This window comes from Ascaphus truei, chromosome 5 (genome assembly GCF_040206685.1).
Source record: "Ascaphus truei isolate aAscTru1 chromosome 5, aAscTru1.hap1, whole genome shotgun sequence".
NCBI lineage: Eukaryota > Metazoa > Chordata > Amphibia > Anura > Ascaphidae > Ascaphus > Ascaphus truei.
Window position 1 is genome coordinate 227,250,149 of NC_134487.1, and position 21,197 is coordinate 227,271,345.

The window sequence follows — 21,197 nt, forward strand, 5'->3', positions numbered from 1 at the left end:
CTCTCTCTGCAGCAGATACAACTCGCCGGGTAAGGCCTTTTCAGAGGGTCGTTCATCAGATCACCAGCTTATCACCCGTTTTGTGAATTTTGCTATGACAGGTAATGAAGGCTTTCTGAATACCGTGATAGCAACGCTCATAAAAAGGGTGATTTAAATGGTCCGGTGATTTTTTTTAATGAACCTTCTCTGAATGAGGCCCAAGGAGTGATTCCATGTCATTGATATGATTAATACATGATGATATACATCAGTGACAACATGTTAAAATATAGATATTCATTAGTTTAAAATTGATTTAGCTTTTAAAAAGAAAATACTAAATAGGAAATTGGTGACAAGGATCCCAGATGTGCTATGATTATAGTGGTTAGCTAGCTCCACCTATGATGATAATGTTGTAGGGATCGCAAGTTAAACTCTTGTCACATTAGTAACAAAAATTTGTAATGATATGATGTTGTTACTTGGTAAATGTGCTCTGGCGTGTGATATTAAACATTAGAAAGATTCTTAACGTGAACTATTATAAAAGAATACTGCAGTGTGGTTAAATGTGGTTAAAATGCTGTGGGGGCAGAGAGATTAATTGATAGTTGTATTGAATACAAAATGATACATCAGGATTCCTAAATTGTATAGATAGATAGGCTAAGTAATTACTTATGAGCCCCTATTGTAAGGCTAATACAGTTGCCTACAGGATATCTGGAGCCTATGATGCTTAATAAATTATAAATGCCCCAATTGAGAGAATAACTCATCTAGCAATCACCATACAAAACCCTATCTGGCACCTTGATTCATAGAATGTCTGCAATATTACAAATCTTAACAGATGAACTCTAACAGTGCTTATGGGAGACCAGCTAGAGAGGAAAGGTTAAGCCTGATATAATTCAATTTATTCCTAGAATGACGTAACTAAATCAGAGTGTAACGCTCGGCCTACCCACAAGCCAGACAAGACCCCGGGACTGAGGTGGAAAGGAGTAATACCACACACCTAACAGTAAACGGGAGCACAGCCGGAGTGTGGAAGTAGCGTAGATGGTCCGGGTAACAAAAATAGAAAGGGTACCGTACTTGCCAACTCGCGCGGTGAAAGGTAAAGTACGTAAGCCAATGGTCGTGGGATGGAGAGAGCAGCGTAGTAGAGTGTCCGTAAGCCTGGGTCGTGGAGAGGAGAGAGCAGCGTAGTAGAGTGTCCGTAAGCCGTTTCCAGGGGATATAGAAGTCTGCAAGGTAGAAAGTCCAAAGCCAAATCCAAGGGGTTCCAGAGAGCAGCATAAACGAAGTCCAAAGCCAAAGGTCGAAATCCAGGGAGATGAGCAGAATATCCAGGGACAGAACAGGAACTGAAAGACAAAAGGGGCCAGGCAACAGCAGACAGCACCTAGGTACAGAAGCTATGCAGAGCAAAGAGGTAATGGTGAGGTGAGACTAAATAGGGGGCTGGGACCTATCAGAGGAAGGGGAGGAACAGAGGAGTGGCCCAAGGGAGGACCTGATAGGGGAGAAGTGCCTGGGAAGCTGGGGCCTATCGGAGCAAGGAGAGGAGCGGAAGAGCGGCCCGGTGAATTACCTGATAGGGGAGAAGGACCTGAGGGTCGGACCTGATGGAGCAAGGGCAAGGAAGTGTGTGATACGCGTGCTGCGTCAGAGGAGGCGGAGTCAGGTGCCCGGCACCAGTAATTGGAAGCCTGGGTCCCAGAAGTGCGGGAGCTGCCATGGAGGGGTCCGCGAGGAGTGAGGCACGCCGCCGGGGAGCCTGGGCGGCACAAGGAAAAGGTAAGGAGGCGCTAGAAGCGAGTTTACCCGCAGCGCGGATCCTTACACAGAGGCACCTAGGATCCCAGAAGGAGAACTACACTGAGAATACTCCTGCTCTCAGACCTCGAGCCAATGCAGCGTCAGTGATGACATCTGACATTCAAAAACACAATGTATATTTCGCCACCTATGGAAATGTAATGTGTGTATGTGTGTTTGTGTGTGTGTGGAGAGGGGGGCAGTAGTATCTTTACAATTTTATTTTATTAGGCAAGTATAGTAAAAGTTCAAAAGAAAATGTAGAAGGGTTTAAGAAAGAAAACAAAGGTTTAAGAAAATGTACAATATCATGTTTATAAAAATCAATATGACAATAAAAATTGTCTATATTATTTATTAAATACATTTGAAAAAAAGCATAAATTCACCTATAATAGTAATAATCCCCAAAATATAGAGCATTACTGGCCAATTATGCTCCTGCTGGGCTAAAGGCCCTGTTCTTCGGGGATTATTACTTAATTATTATTTTAGCTACTCTCATTCAGACTCTGAAATAGAGCTTTTCCTAGAGTGAGAAGGAAATTGACCAAATTAGAAGAGGCCCCATTGACTTAATTAAACTTAAAATAGATTAATCTATATTTTACATAGGGAAATGTGTGAGCACTTGTGAACACACCTGAAATACCTTTCCCTATCTCTCCTTCCATTCTGTCTCTCTCTCTCTCTTTCCTTAGCAAAAGCCCTATTTTAGTGTCTGTCTGAGAGTAATGCAAAAACTTTAAAAAAAAACACATCGTTATTTGATGACAATACACAAAAAAAGACGCATAACAATATAGCAAACTAAAATATTGTTAATGTTATTTCATTATAATTCTGCATTGATATTAAGTATAATCAAGCCAATTCAATACAACTGCAACATATTTAATATTGAATACAATCTCATTGCTTTCTCTGGGATTTTTTTTTTTTTTTTAATAAAACTGGTACTGTTTTTGCTTTTGTTCTCACAGCCATTAGTTTGTACTAAATATCCCACAACATAGTGTGCATATAACAATAAGGCCAGGATTCACAAAGCCACTATTCAAGTTTTCCCACCTGATCTGTCTTTCACTGCCATTCAAGACAATTGTTTTAGTTATTCCTGACCTAAGTATTTTCTTGTGTATTCTTCAGAACCCTTACATTGTCATATTAAGGCAGCAATCCCATTTTATTTATTTTTTTGCACAATCGGAACCCAGTGGTCTTCTGGTTCGTGAGATATTTACCTTTTTATGTGCCGGTAAACTGAAAGTATACTGCACCGACACACTTTATTCGAGCAAATGCCCAGTTTGTACCTGGCAGATACCTGGAATGAGCCACCCCTCACCTCTGACAAGCCCCGTTGTGTTTGCCTTCCCAGCCTGGGTTCATGCCTGGCTGACGGGCGGCTGATCTGTTAAATTGTAATGATTAGGATTTAATAGGCTGCAATGCTTCGTGTGTCTACCAGATGGCATAAATTAATGAATTGTAATGCAGTATATATATATATACTGTGCAGTATTGCAGCCAGTGGGAATAAAATGCTTCAATCCCTGCCTAGAAAATACCTCAATGCACTCGGGCAGAAAACAGTCACAAACCTCAATACACCCGGGTATACCCGAATTCGTGGGACTAGCCGAGCTCGAATAAAGTGTGTCGCCAGTGTAATTAAGAATGGCCACAGCGGTCTTGCAATAGGAAGCTGTGATGTCATTAGGTAACTTCCTATTGTATTGTATTGTATGTCATTATGTTCCTATTGGTCTGTGGGAGTCAGGCTTGGATAGTAGTCATATTGATTTCTCAAAAAGGACCAGAAATACCAGCACATAAATGGGTAAATATTGCAACAACTGAAGGGGCATTGGAGCTAACAATAGCCTGATTGTGTTTTGGGGGCCCTCTTTCTGTTTGTGTAAAACAAAAAAAGGGTGGGAATTGCTGCTTTAAGTTTAAATCGTGCAGCATCAGAGAGTCAGCTCAGATGTTTTGCATTTACCTTTAAAATACTGTATAATTGTTTTTCCAACAGGAATTATGCCACTATGGCCTAAATTTACTGTGCGTTGAATAGACAGTCATCTTCTAGGTTTTTAGCTGACTTGCTTCAGCAATGCTAATTGACCATACTGTAGCTAGAGTGTGGCGATGGGGGGGGGGGGTTAATCAGGCCCTTAATAAAGGAATTATACCCGGCTGATTAACCCCAACTCGCATTGGGAGTGAAGGGGTTAAAAGTATATGCATTACTGATGTATTTGCCCCTGCCCCATCCTTCTTATCCCCATTTTGCAGCCTGTTCCCTGCCTGCAGTAATAGAATTACATACCAAGTGTGCTATAAGGTTTTCAGGCACAAGATGGCGTTGTGAGTGCTGAAGCCAGCGCTGATTGAAGAAGCGTGGCTGTATACGGGAGGTCTGCATTGTAGAATAGGTATCCATTTTCAGGCACTCGACCTCGTAACCGCAAAGTCAATTGGATAAGTGGCTTGCGGTTAGATTTGAAGTGGTTTTTCGACAGAATGTATCCGTACCTTGTTAGCTCGCGTAACTTGAAAGGTGGAAAGTCTATTGCCATGGAAGTCGGTCAATTGACGTGAGAACTTGGTGAACTTGGTATCCCACAAGAAAGTCTTTCAATTAAGCGGGCTAACTTGCGAACGGAGACAGCTAGCACTCCAATTTTTGGAGTGCAAGTCCAAATAAAAAGTCAACCACACACATCAAATTCATTACAGTGGCATAAGCAGAACATATTGTTTTAATAAACTGTCATATACTGTAAGTTTTAAATGTACAGTCAGGGAGAAACTTTTTCTGTAAGCCCGGGAAAAATCCTTTAGTATGTTAATACACTAAGGGTGAATGAGCTGAGGGTATTTTCCTCCCTAAACTTCAAAGACCCCCTGCTAAGTGGGAGACTGTAAGTCTAGTGAAGTGCAGGGTTGAAAAGCCTCAAAGATTCCAAGTGTGAAAATGGTCGGGAAGTGGCTGAGTGCCAGATCCCGGTACTCAGCATGAGCCATTGACACCTTGGGACCAAACCCTAGACAGAGAGTCGCCAAGTTGAGGGTGGACCCCCGGTATGTTAAACCGCATAGGTGTCAGGCTGACACATGCGCTTTGCAAACTGGAAAGCTCTTTTTGCTCGGTCTGCAAACTTCGGGCAAATCAGGGATTGGTGGGTTAAATGTTTCCATGGAGGGGATTGGGCATGCATGTTAGAGATAGGTCTGTGAACCCTATAAACCTGCCCGCCGAGCTATCCCCTGTGTGATTCATAACATATACAAGTTTTGCATAGAATTCTGGTCACGTCAGCAGTAGCGGTTCCAAGACGCAAGAGGTTAACAAGATCGCAACTAAGGATTTACCCCAGACTCTGGAATTTGTTAGCCCTGGTGACTCCCGAACGAATTCTAATGAACCAGAATGAAATTCCTTCATTTGGCGGAGTTATTAGATCGGCCACCTGCGATCTAGCCTAACGGACTTTCAAACAGAGACTGCATTTCTTGCGCTTTCGTTCAAAGGACATTTAATTTTGTTTCCCCATCCCAGTAAGTGTTGTATTAAGTGTATTCTGTCGTGTGTTTGTCTATCAAGGAAATAAATGACAATTTATTTTGCCCTTCTTGTTGTGTTCAATCAAGAATCCCAAAAATATAAAATTGTTAATAAGTACTGGGCTACCGTGACATAGAGTTTTTGCATTCTTTTTTTAAGAGAGGGACACATGAATTGTTTAGCATTATGTAGCTGCATTATCCAACTGAAGTATAACAATCCAATACATAGCCAAAGTGTGTAATTCTACATTTATGTTTATATCTCTAGCAATTAGAAATCAAGCAACGGGAAAATTAATCTTAAATGACAACAACATTATATCAAATTCAAAAGTATTTGTGAAAATGGGAATCGAATGGGAATATCGCAGTGATGACAATCGTGAAACAATTCAGACCATGGGGCCTCTGCATAATGCAATCGTTGTTCTTGTAAGTTTGTGAAAGTTGCAATAACTTCTACAGTACTGTACTTAAATGTGATTATCATTTGATTTTGTAGACAATTTATTTTGTACATTTTCTGAATATTTACATTTGTAGGCAATAGGTTTATAATTTAAAGCAGCAGTCAGCGATGATTACTGCAACACAATTATTATTTTATGAGATCTATTCTTGCCCCATCCAACGCTGTTTTAATTTTTAGAATCTGATGCAATCTTCAGGAGTATACGCATTTGAAATATTAGGTATAAAGGGGGCTCCCCAGAGCCCAGTGCAGTCTAGATGCCATATTCTACATTGTCTAAAGTGGCTGTTTTCGTAAAAAATCCTCACGGCTATCAATGTAAATTTTAAGCTGCAATCGGCCCAAACAGCCACTTTGGACAATATAGAACTAACCCTGAAAGGTGACCCTGTTAAAAAATGTTTTAAACTAATACATATTTACATAATGCTAGACATTTTACTGTATATGCATTTAAAAAAATGTTTGCAGGAATACAGAGATTAAACCATTTACTTTTACTTACAGTAAAAGCATTTTGAAATTCTATGTATTGTCAAAATCTAGATTGCAATATTATTCAGATAACTTTAATAGGAATATTTAAAAAGCCATATTCAATTAATGATATGATGTCAAACCTTCCTATTTGGGAAAAACATTTGTTCTTACTTCCAGCCAAATGCCCTCCCAGTCACTATGAAAAATATAATTGGAGCCAATAACAGCTGATCTCCACTCCTTTTAGATTGTATGCAGATATATAATAAAATGTTAGTAAACCTTAGCCATATTAACTATAGTAATCATGTTGTTGCGCTGATTTAGTGAAAATGGAAGAGTACATGGACCTATGAACTTAAAAACTACCCTGCGAGGATCTGAGTCATATTGCTCATAAGCTTTCTTACAGATTAATCAATGTATTCATGATGAATATTTTTTGTTTACCAGGTAATTCCTAATGGAAATGTCAAAATTTCATTGACTTACAAATACATGATCCATGAAGACTCCTTAAATGTACATAACAATAATGTTGTTGAAGAAGAAGTGGTGGCATATGAATGGGCTTTGAAAAAATGGTCACAATGTTCCAAACCCTGTGGAGGAGGTAATGTAATAAAATGTTGAAAGAAAATCATTTGATGCATTTCCACTAAGATTAGGAACAAAGGGAAACAATATTGGCTTTAAGGCAGCAGCCCCCAACAAATCAATGTTTAATCTAATTTCAGTCAATTATCTAATCCTTGAGAACCCCCCTGTTCAGAAGGTATTGACCAGCTGTAACAATGAATAAGAAAAATGTAGTAATTTCTTGTGACATTCCGCTTATTCCCAGGCAAACTGGTAATGATACCACTAGCAGCTCTTTTGATTTCCTACCACTGCCAGTACAAATATTGAGGGGACCATGCAGGAGGAAATGTGTGTTTCAATCTATATCTATATTTTTTAAACCATTGTATGTCTGTGTCTAGGGGCAATCTGATTGGTCCGTCATTCTGTCACTCAGCCTCCGGCCAATCAGATTGCTCCCTTGGCCCGCCCGCCCCCGCACAACTCTCATTGGTCACACTCACCCCGCTACCCACGGGCATCGCCGCACGCTCCTCGGTGCCACCGCCTCACCTCTCCCCACTCCCCCTCACAGCAAACCCCAGCCTCCCCGGCGCCTCCAACAACACTACCCACGAGCAGAGGCGCCCGCTCCTCGGCGCTGCTGCCGCTGCCTCACCTTCAGGACAGACCCCCCACATGCCTTCTGCAGCTCTCAGGGCTCAGCTCTCCGTGCAGCTCTCCCCTCTCTCCCTCCACATGCCCTATGTGCTCTCTGTGCAGCTCCCCCCCTCTCTCCCTCCACATGCCCTCTGTGCTCTCCGTCCGGCTCTCGTCCGATCCCCGCCCCTCCCTAGCAGATGACTTGAGCTGGGGTGCGACTCCCCGGGCTGCACGAGGGAGCTGTTGCTGGCTGTATGCTGTAAGGTAAGCAGCTCCCCCCCACACACATTCCTTCCTCTCTGGCCTCATCCCTCCGTCCGTTCCTCCTCCAACACACACATATACACACACGTAGACACACACACGTAGAAACATACACATAGACACACATACACACACACATGTGGACACAAACACACACATGTAGACACACACACACACACACACACACGTAGACACACACACACACACATGTAGACACACACACATGTAGACACACACACATACATGTAGACACACACACATGTAGACACACACACACACGCACACATATAGACACACACACATGCACACATATAGACACACACATATGTAGACACACACACGTAGACACAGACACGTTGACACACACATGTAGACACACACACACACATGTAGACACACACACATGTAGACACACACACATATGTAGCCACACACACATATGTAGACACACACACACACACATGTAGACACACACACATGTAGACACACACACACATGTAGACACACACACACATGTAGACACATACACACACGTAGACACACACACACACACACACATAGACACACACACACACGTAGACACACACACACACATACACACACACGTACACACACACACGTACACACACATATGTAGACACACATGTAGACACACACACGCAAGTAGACACACACACACATGTAGACACACACACACACATGTAGACACACACACACACACACATGTAGACACACACACACACACACACACATGTAGACACACACACACACGTAGACATGTACACACACACACACACATGTAGACATGTACACACACACGCACACATGTAGACATGTACACACACACACAAACATGTAGACACACACACCCATAGACACACACACACACACACACACACACACACACACACACACACACGTAGACACACACACACACACACATATGTAGACACACACATGTAGACACACACACACATGTAGACACACACACACGTAGACACACATAGACACACACACGTAGACACACACACGTAGACACACACGTAGACAGACACACACATGTAGACACACACACGTAGACACACACATACACACACATACACACATACACACATGTAGACACACACACACATACATGTAGACACAGACACACACGTAGACACACACACGCATGTAGACACACACACAAATGTAGACACACACATGTAGACACACACACACACACGTAGACGCACTTGTAGATACACACACATGTAGACACACACACACATGTACACACACACATGTAGACACACACACACACGTAGACACACACACACACACACATGTAGACACACACACACACATATGTAGACACACACACCATATGTAGACACACACACACATATGTAGACACACACACGTACACACACATGTAGACATGTACACACACATGTAGACACGTACACACACACACATGTAGACACACACACACAAACACATGTAGACACACACACATATGTAGACACACACAAACACACACACACACACACATATGTAGACACACACACACACACACATACACATGTAGACACACACACACACACGTAGACAACCACACACACGTAGACACACACCCACACACACGTAGACACAAACAAACATGTAGACACACACACATTCACACATGTAGACACAAACACACACACACACACACACACACACACATGTATACACACACACATGTAGACACACACATACACACACACATGTAGACACAAACACACACACACACACACACGTCGACACAAACACACACACACACACACACACACACACACACACACACACACACACACACACACACACACACACACACACACACACACGTAGACACAAACCCACACAGACATGTAGACACACACACACACATGTAGACACACACATACACACACACATATGTAGACACACACACACACACATATGTAGACATACACACACATACACATATGTAGACACACACATACACAAACACACACATGTAGACACACACACACACATACACACATGTAGACACAAACACACACACACACACACGTAGACACACACACACACACACACACACACACACATGTAGACACACACACATGTATACACACACATACATGTAGACACACACACACACACACACACACACACGTAGACACAAACACACACACACACACACACACAAACACACACACACACACACACACACACACACACACACACACACACACACACGTAGACACAAATACACACACACACACACACACATGTAGACACACAGACACACACACATGTAGACACACACATGTACACACACATGCATACACACTAACCCACACGTATACACACTCACAGACACGTATACACACACATGTATACACACTCACACACACTCACACACACGTATACACACTAGCACACACTCACACACATGTATACACACACATGTATACACACACATACATGTATACACAAATGCACACATATACACACACACACACACATGTATACACCCATGTGTACACACACACACACGTGTACACACACACACACAAACACATGTGTACACACAAACACACGTGTGTACACACACAGACGTGTATACACACGTATACATGCACATGTATACACACGCACATGTATATACACGCACACACGTGTATGCACACACACATTATATATATATATATATATATATATATATATATTTATATATATATATATATATATATATATATATATATATATATCACACATAGACACAGACACACACACACATATATATATATATATATATATATATATATATATATATATATATATATACACACATATACATACACACACACACACACACACAGTATCCCCAGCACCACCACATCAGCACACCGGAATTCTCTGCCCCCGCCATACCCAGCCCCCATCAGCACCCACACATCAGCATCTTCGCACCTCCACCATCGCCACACCCACATCAGCATCCCCACATCAACACCAAACCCTCCCAAATCAGCACCCTGATACAATCACCATCAGTACAGCCACAGCAGCAGTACCACCGCACAACGCCATGGGCCGCATGGACCACTCCCCACCCAACCACCCAAATGCCACCCCCACACCACAAACTAGCCGGGGCACTCAGCTAGTCTTGTATAAAATATTGGAAAAAATATTAATTGATATAGTGTTAGGAATCCCTGTATGAATTAGTCTGAGAACATTTTAAAACTTTTGTATATAACCAAAATGTAATGCACAAAATCCCCATACCTTGTAGGACTTTCCACAGAAAACAAAAAATGTTAAAGATATTTCATGTAACTTATGGCTAAGGAGGGAGGGAGGGAGAAGGAAACAGTGGGGTTCAAAATATTGTCTCGCGGCCGCAAAGGCAGTATGTCTGGCTACTGTACATCTGTAACCACAAGTGTAGCACCATAAAAAAAGAGTACTGTATATACAGTTATAGTAAGGCTTAGTCTGCGGCCAGGCTCCCTGCTCGTCCGGGAGATTTGTGGCCGGCTGGGTGCGCGACTGGGGCGCTGCCATGACGTCATGGAGCTGGTTCGCCCTCATTTGGCGAACCGCTCATGTGACTGGCTTGCAGACGACAAATTCAAATTTGCTTGCTCTGCAAGCAACTAAGCACCGAGCACACCTGGCTGAGGCCTTACTGTCTTCGGTGCCACTGCTGCACGATCATGGTGGTCAAGGCACAGGAGAATTTACGCTGAAGGGGGGTCCTATTCAGAAGCATGGACCCCCACGTAGTGCAATTATCCTGGTGCCACAGACTTTTTCTTCCTTAAGTCTTGATAGATGTATAATATAAAACAATAAAACCCTACATACACAAATAAGGGGTATGATGCCTCAAAGTAAAATGTTCAGTAGACTCTAAATGGTTTCTTATCTGCTCAAGAATTTATGCTGCAGCTTCTATAAAGATACAATCCACAATCTTCTACAGACATTTAAAGAGAAGTGCAAAAGCTGACATACAAAGCTCAGTAATAGCCAAACCATTATATTTAATTTTCAAGGACTCCATTTCCACAGGCTCAGTACCACAAGATTGGCGTAAAGCAGATGTTGAGCCTATATTTAAAAAGGGAGCTAGATCACAAGCGGGGAATTACAGACCTGTAAGCCTGACTTCAATAGTGGGGAAACTACTTGAAGGTTTAATACGGGATAATATTCAGGAATACCTAATGCAAAACAAAATTATTAGTAATAGTCAGCATGGATTTATGAAGGATAGACCATGCCAAACTAACATTATTTGTTTCTTTGAGGAGGTAAGTAGGAATTTAGACCAGGGTGGTGCAGTTGATGTGGTCTACTTAGATTTTGCAAAAGCTTTTGATACGGTTTCACACAAAAGGTTGGTTTACAAAATAAAGCAAATTGGACTCAGTAATAATATATGCACCTGGATTGAAAACTGGTTAAAGGACAGACAACAGAGGGTTGTCATAAATGGAACTTTTTCAGGTTGGGATAAAGTCGTGAGTGGAGCACCTCAGGGATCGGAACTGGGATCTCTGCTTTATAACTTGTTTATTAATGACTTTGAGGTTGGGATCCAGAGCAAAGTCTCCATCTTTGCTCATGATACTAAATTGTGTAAGTTAGTAGAATCAGACCAGGGTGTAATTTCTCTTCAGAAGGACATGGAGAGACTGGAAACTGTGGGCAGGTAAATGGCAGATGAGGTTTAATACAGATAAATGTAAGGTTATGCATTTGGGATGCAAGAATACTTGTCCCTGAAGAAGCTCCTTTGCTGGAGGGAAACGCGCGTTGGACGCGCAATGTTGTCAGTCTCCTACTTGGAGCTGTTTTTAATGTAGTGTTTGCAGTATCCTGGGTGTAACTGTGAAGACCATATGAGTTAACTATTTATTAATCAAATAAGTCCAAGAGTGGGAAGAGGGGAAGGGAGGGGATGGGGATGCTCCCGCATCAGCGAGAATGAAAATGAAAACAGTAGTGACTATTGAGTCGTGCCAAATACTGGTGCAAAAGAGGATAGGGTAATGTAAACAGACAGAAAAAAGATTCCTCCCTGAATGCACTCAGAAAGGCCAGTAATTTGTAATATGAGTATATATTTAAAAACCTTTTAATCGCAAGAGAAGGTTAAAACATATTTGTAAAGAGGGGCATGGTATATACAGTCCAGGACCAGCCCCTTAAAGGCAAACCAACAAAATCTTCCTCAATCGTAAGGAGATATTGATATTACACCACCTTAATGTGGACTGCTTCGCTCAGATAATCCCCTGTATGTAGCTCCAGAATGGGAGGCCCATATCACCTATGGAAATCCTAATATCAATAATTCAATGAACCTGACATGATGTAGGTCATTGAAGCTAAATCTGGAGGGGTGATTAACTCAAAGCCGAATGGTCAGATAGTATACATCTGTGTGATGTCCCTAGACCACTTATACGGTGTGTAAAATAAATACCAGAACAGGGTGAAAACAACAACGACGCAAAAAAGATAATAGTGATAAAAATAAAAATAAATACTAAACCACACAAAAAATAATGTGTGGATGTACACATAGAGATATGTAGCTGGATGATGTGAGAGCTCTGCAAAGGGCAAGCACAAAGTGTGCTCTCGTGGGCGCCCTGAGGCACGGTTCAAGGACCGTATCCAGTTATAGCCTCTGTATACTACCGTTGGTATGGTGCAGAGGTCACATACATAGTAATCTAGCTTGAAACCGGTGAACAACACTAATCAGACCCAATCAATATTAATACCTGATTGGTTTAGGGGCATACAACACACTGACTCATTAATCATACTGTGTCTCCATGTAGGGAATATGCACAGTGCAAGAACAGCTAGTGCTATTCACGGTAGGTGGGCACTGCCCCAGACTCAGCCCCCCTGTTATATAGCAGTAAAGTAAGTATCCTGCATAGTAGTAAGGCTGTCACTCTAGTAGCTGTGTGGGGAAGGAGGCAAAACATATAATGCAGTCTACTCCTATTACCCTAGACATAAATGTGTTGCACACTGGTGAGATGTACTACTTAGCTCCTTGGCGCTTGTATCGTCCTTTGCGCCGTCATATGTGGAGGAGAAGGGGAGTAGAATGCCAGGGGAGAAGTGTCCCGGTCTCAAGGCAGCAGCTACAATCGCGGGGGCGCCATCTTGGATGCGGTGACGTCACCACGTTCTGGTCACCTGACGCACGTTTCGCGCGTGATCGCGCTTTCTCAAAGGTACATGCACGCTGTCAATGTGCACTTTAAGTAGCTAACGGTTGCCATAGCGACCGCTGGGGGCGTGTTTCCCCCAGATCGCCTGCTGGCCTGAACTGTCGTATTGTCAGTTTTGCAGCAAATTGATTAGTCTTGATCATGATGTGGCCTGCACATGGTGTGGGGATAATAACCCCTGGTGATTTAAACATAGTGCAGTGCCTGCATCTTGGGTACACTACATGATCATGCTGTATTATGTGTGTTTCTCGTAAATGCAGATGTAGACAGCAGAGACCTGAATTGGATGTGTCATACTGATTTGTCAGACCTCTTAAGGTTACAGTACCCAATTAATGTAGATACCAATTACATATCTCAGTGACATGTGGTGTAGGGTCTAAGTCCCTTAGTTGTAACACACCATGTAAAGTATTTGGAATGTGGGGTAAGGGAGACACAGTAGGACGTAGGTAGGTGACCCTGTCTCCATCTGTAGTTGTGGATAACACTCTGCACGCAGATAGCTAGACCTGGAGACATGGGTGCTTAGGGGAAGGTAGGTATTAAGAAAGGAAGAAAAAGCATGTGGCCCAGGCACATGTAGAGTAAAATTGCCCACAAAAAAGGGGCATATGCATATAGGGCCAGGCAGGCTAGCTTGTTGGGTGATATTCAACACGGAGGTACACTGTTGGATGTATGTGGATGTGAATGGGGTTGATAGATTCCAGAGGACACATCAAATACATGGGGAGAAAAGGAATTCCTCATTTAGTCCCCTGGGGGCCAAAGTACCCAGAGTGTAGATCCACCGAGATTCACATTTTAGGATCTCGTTGTCCCAGTCACCTCCTCTACTATGATTGGATACGGCCTCAATCCCCACAAATTTAATAGCTGTAAATAATCCCTGATGTTGGTTGTGGATGTGGTTCGCAACAGGGGTATCTCGATGGTTACGGATATCCCCTATGTGCTCAAGTATCCTGTGCCTTAGTTGTCGTTTCGTTTTACCAATGTACTTTTTCTTACAGACACAGACGATCTGATAAACCACGCCCATGGTTCTACAATTAATAAACTGACGGATGTTAAAATTGTGTGTGTTATTCCAATTATAAAAAGTCTTAGTGGGAAGACAGGAGGAGCAGGCGGTACATTTGTGACATTTAAAAAAGCCAATGGATCTGTTAGCCAGCCACGTCCCTGTGGATGGTCTTTGATAATGGCTGTGTACCAACAGATCACGCAGGCTGGTGGCTCTCCTGCTTACCAATGTCGCCCTATCGTTTAGGACCTCTCTCAGATCCACATCCTCACGTAGTACATGCCAGTGTGTGTTCATGATGTTAGTGATCTCTGGCCATTGGTTGTTGAACGTACCAATGAAACGTATCACTTGTTTTTCAATGGGTGAGGTCACTTTCTCATCCAACAGTGTGTTCCTGTCTGTGAGCCTAGCTCTCTGGTACGCTCTCTTAATGGCCCTATTGCTATATCCCCTTTCTATAAATCTTTGTTTCATGGTTGTTGACTGGGTCTCGAAATCCTCGTTAGAGGAACAGTTCCTCCTCAGGCGTAAAAACTGGCCAGTAGGTATCCGCCTCAACAGATGTTTAGGGTGATGGCTATCCGCTCTGAGGAGGCTGTTCGTAGCCGTGGACTTCCTGTGAAGGGACGTAGCTAGGGTCCCCTGTGTGGTTTTGGAGATCAGGAGATAGGGCCATTAAGAGAGCGTACCAGAGAGCTAGGCTCACAGACAGGAACACACTGTTGGATGAGAAAGTGACCTCACCCATTGAAAAACAGGTGATACGTTTCATTGGTACGTTCAACAACCAATGGCCAGAGATCACTAACATCATGAACACACACTGGCATGTACTACGTGAGGATGTGGATCTGAGAGAGGTCCTAAACGATAGGGCGACATTGGTAAGCAGGAGAGCCACCAGCCTGCGTGATCTGTTGGTACACAGCCATTATCAAAGACCATCCACAGGGACGTGGCTGGCTAACAGATCCATTGGCTTTTTTAAATGTCACAAATGTACCGCCTGCTCCTCCTGTCTTCCCACTAAGACTTTTTATAATTGGAATAACACACACAATTTTAACATCCGTCAGTTTATTAATTGTAGAACCATGGGCGTGGTTTATCAGATCGTCTGTGTCTGTAAGAAAATGTACATTGGTAAAACGAAACGACAACTAAGGCACAGGATACTTGAGCACATAGGGGATATCCGTAACCATCGAGATACCCCTGTTGCGAACCACGTCCACAACCAACATCAGGGATTATCTACAGCTATTAAATTTGTGGGGATTGAGGCCGTATCCAATCATAGTAGAGGAGGTGACTGGGACAACGAGATCCTAAAACGTGAATCTCGGTGGATCTACACTCTGGGTACTTTGGCCCCCAGGGGACTAAATGAGGAATTCCTTTTCTCCCCATTTATTTGACGTGTCCTCTGGAATCTATCAACCCCATTCACATCCACATACATCCAACAGTGTACCTCCGTGTTGAATATCACCCAATAAGCTAGCCTGCCTGGCCCTATATGCATATGCCCCTTTTTTGTGGGCAATTTTACTCTACATGTGCCTGGGCCACATGCTTTTTCTTCCTTTCTTAATACCTACCTTCCCCTAAGCACCCATGTCTCCAGGTCTAGCTATCTGCGGGCAGAGTGTTATCCACAACTACAGATGGAGACAGGGTCACCTACCTACGTCCTACTGTGTCTCCCTTACCCCACATTCCAAATACTTTACATGGTGTGTTACAACTAAGGGACTTAGACCCTACACCACATGTCACTGAGGTATGTAATTGGTATCTACATTAATTGGGTACTGTAACCTTAAGAGGTCTGACAAATCAGTATGACACATCCAATCCAGGTCTCTGCTGTCTACATCTGCATTTACGAGAAACACACATAATACAGCATGATCATGTAGTGTACCCAAGATGCAGGCACTGCACTATGTTTAAATCACCAGGGGTTAATATCCCCACAACATGTGCAGGCCACGTCATGATCAAGACTAATCAATTTGCTGCAAAACTGACAATACGACAGTTCAGGCCAGCAGGCGATCTGGGGGAAACACGCCCCCAGCGGTCGCTATGGCAACCGTTAGCTACTTAAAGTGCACATTGACAGCGTGCATGTACCTTTGAGAAAGCGCGATCACGCGCGAAACGTGCGTCAGGTGACCAGAACGTGGTGACGTCACCGCATCCAAGATGGCGCCCCCGCGATTGTAGCTGCTGCCTTGAGACCGGGACACTTCTCCCCTGGCATTCTACTCCCCTTCTCCTCCACATATGACGGCGCAAAGGACGATACAAGCGCCAAGGAGCTAAGTAGTACATCTCACCAGTGTGCAACACATTTATGTCTAGGGTAATAGGAGTAGACTGCATTATATGTTTTGCCTCCTTCCCCACACAGCTACTAGAGTGACAGCCTTACTACTATGCAGGATACTTACTTTACTGCTATATAACAGGGGGGCTGAGTCTGGGGCAGTGCCCACCTACCGTGAATAGCACTAGCTGTTCTTGAACTGTGCATATTCCCTACATGGAGACACAGTATGATTAATGAGTCAGTGTGTTGTATGCCCCTAAACCAATCAGGTATTAATATTGATTGGGTCTGATTAGTGTTGTTCACCGGTTTCAAGCTAGATTACTATGTATGTGACCTCTGCACCATACCAACGGTAGTATACAGAGGCTATAACTGGATACGGTCCTTGAACCGTGCCTCAGGGCGCCCACGAGAGCACACTTTGTGCTTGCCCTTTGCAGAGCTCTCACATCATCCAGCTACATATCTCTATGTGTACATCCACACATTATTTTTTGTGTGGTTTAGTATTTATTTTTATTTTTATCACTATTATCTTTTTTGCGTCGTTATTGTTTTCACCCTGTTCTGGTATTTATTTTACACACCGTATAAGTGGTCTAGGGACATCACACAGATGTATACTATCTGACCATTCGGCTTTGAGTTAATCACCCCTCCAGATTTAGCTTCAATGACCTACATCATGTCAGGTTCATTGAATTATTGATATTAGGATTTCCATAGGTGATATGGGCCTCCCATTCTGGAGCTACATACAGGGGATTATCTGAGCGAAGCAGTCCACATTAAGGTGGTGTAATATCAATATCTCCTTACGATTGAGGAAGATTTTGTTGGTTTGCCTTTAAGGGGCTGGTCCTGGACTGTATATACCATGCCCCTCTTTACAAATATGTTTTAACCTTCTCTTGCGATTAAAAGGTTTTTAAATATATACTCATATTACAAATTACTGGCCTTTCTGAGTGCATTCAGGGAGGAATCTTTTTTCTGTCTGTTTATTTATTAATCAATTCATGGTTAGTGTGCCTGCTATCCTTGCACCTTATGTGAGGCGTCTCCACATCATATTGCTGTGTATTCAAGCCAGCACTGCTGTGTTTGGAAGTTCTATAATACAGCTATTATACCATCACATGCCAGCATTATTATTTAGACCAATCTCTATGTAAATGTGCAGGGGAGCTATATTTAGCAGTAATAGGATATTTAATCCTGTGGCCACCTACCTGAATATATATTTATATACTACTCTACATTCGGTCTCATCGTTGCCCCAGAGGGGCTAATACCCTACTCATAGCATTTCCTGTCTTTTACATCCCACCATATTAATTGGTACTGGGATAGTATGAATAATCAATGACACGGTTGCTTGATAGTTATGATAGTTATGATTTAATACATTTTTAATCCACATCACACGTTACTTTGGTAATATATGTTTTAAGGATTTATTAAAAGTTAATTTTTATACTTGGGTGGTGTGCATTTAAGTGAATTCTTTTGGAGGCACATCCATTTTTGTGTTTCCCCTCCCCTTTTTCTGATTCACTTTCAGTTCACAGTTTGCACCCACCTTCTGATTACCTCACTTATGAACATAAACACTTCATTCAATTAGTATGGTCCTGTGATCACTCCCCACTCTTTGTTTGTTTCGTCAAGAATAAAAGGGCGACTTACAAATTAAATGGGGATAAATTGGGGGAATCCTTGATGGAGAAGTATTTAGGAGTACTTGTAGACAGCAGGCTTAGCAATAGTGCCCAAAGTCATGCAGTAGCTGCAAAGGCAAACATGATCTTATCTTGCATTAAACGGGCAATAGATGGAAGGGAAGTAAACATAATTATGCCCCTTTACAAAGCATTAGTAAGACCACACCTTGAATATGGAGTACAATTTAGCACCAATCCTAAGAAAAGACATTATGGAACTAGAGAGAGTGCAGAGAAGAGCCACCAAATTAATAAAGGGGATGGGCATTCTAACTTATGAGGAGAGGCTAGCCAAATTAGATTTATTTACATTAGAAAAGAGGCTTCAAAAGAACTATTCATCCCACGGGTAGTTCAAAGGACTCGGGCCATCCCTTAAGGTTGGAGGAAAGGAGATTTCACCAGCAACAAAGGAAAGGGTTCTTTACAGTAAGGGCAGTTAAAATGTGGAATTCATTACTGTAGGAGGACGTGCACAGAGGTATGCAATAGAGACCTTTGTAAGGTGAAATTAAATAAGGCTTTTATTGCGCCTATTTCTTTAACATAAGAAAATCATCCAAACATATGCAAATAAGGGGTCAAACAAAGCTTCTGTTCCACTTGGGAGTATTTCTAGTGAAACCTATGCAGTCCACAACTCCCTTTAGATAAGCATGTCTCCCAGCCCCAAACATATATCTTGATATGTGCAGATATACCAAAGTCTTATAAAGGAAAGTCTTATCTGTTTCTTGTAGTTGGAGGGAAAGTCTTCTCTGTTCCTGGGTTGCTGCCTTTTTCCTCAGGCTATGTAAGCATTCAGGTTTAGAGGTTCTTTCCCCTGTGTCTTGCAAGCAGCGTGCTGTTTCTTCTGGCAGGCTCAAGACATCTGTCCCTATGGTCAGTTCCACAACTTGTGAGACTCAGGAACAATCTCTCTTCCTGTTTCAAGGGCAGGCTTTTCTAAGAAACCTAATCAGCCAGGTGGTATTTGTTAATTGACTACCAGCAGTTAATCACCACACTGCTGGATTAGAGGCACATTTCCGGAACAGGGATAAGTCCCCTGTCACAATTACCCATGTAGACTGTGATGGCAGATACAATAGATTTGTTCATAGAGAGGTTGGACATCTTTTTAGATGGGAAAGGTATACAGGGATATACTAAATAAGTATACATGGGAAGGATGTTGATCCAGGGATTAATACGATTGCCAATTATTGGATACGAAAGACACTAGATGGCGCTCAAACACTATATCTATGTGCAAATAACAGTGAGAACATAAAAAAAGGATAAATATATGTAAACTTCACCGTGCAATAAAATAAAAGTAAAAACACTCAAACCCTTGTAGGACTGTTTCAGGGTCCACACTCAGAGTACAATGGAACGAAATCAGGGGAGCGTCAGTACCTGGAAAAAATATATACAAACTACCATAGTGTATACTGCTAATAAACAAAACATATAATACGGTAGGGCTCCAAGGAGCAACAGGGAGCTGGATTAGGTATATAGTCCAAAACAGCATATAATTAGGGAGAACGATATCCCAGAAGAGAGACACAGAGTCAAGGATAAAAAGCCATATAAAATTTATCCGGAAATGGTAAAAGTCAAGGCTTACAAGATACCGGAGTATAACAGGCGTGGGTAACAGGTTAGAGATGGAACGCCGAGTCGCGACCTCGTGGACCTCCTGCACGTCTGTCTCCTCTGCCGGTATCAGTCCTGTGCTGCAGGCTAGATGCCGATACGTCACTTCCGGGTTTTACGGAACAGTTGGCGCCACCGGAACATCAGCTGGAGACTGTCTCCCTCAGGATATCTCGTTGAGGGTTACGCTCTACGCGTTTCGCCGTATAGGGTGGACGGCTTCGTCAGGAGTGACGTAGACCCTTAGGGGGATACTATTTATACCCTTCCCAATGAAAATGACCTTTCTCCCTATAGGTCACAATGTATGATGGTCTAATTGATTGGGTAATATGTTTACTCTCAC

The 21,197-nt window shown here is 42.7% G+C and overlaps 1 protein-coding gene across 5 annotated transcripts in view; it reads left to right on the top strand.

Annotated features, from left to right (window-relative positions):
* Window positions 1–21,197, top strand: part of LOC142495769 (A disintegrin and metalloproteinase with thrombospondin motifs 2-like) — a 1,094,144-nt gene that overhangs the window by 725,929 nt on the left and 347,018 nt on the right. For all 5 annotated transcript variants that reach the window (XM_075601705.1, XM_075601706.1, XM_075601707.1 and 2 more), the window contains 2 exons: window positions 5,657–5,820; window positions 6,794–6,953. In XM_075601705.1, the coding sequence (XP_075457820.1) occupies window positions 5,657–5,820; window positions 6,794–6,953 (324 nt within the window). The remainder of the gene's footprint in view (window positions 1–5,656; window positions 5,821–6,793; window positions 6,954–21,197) is intronic.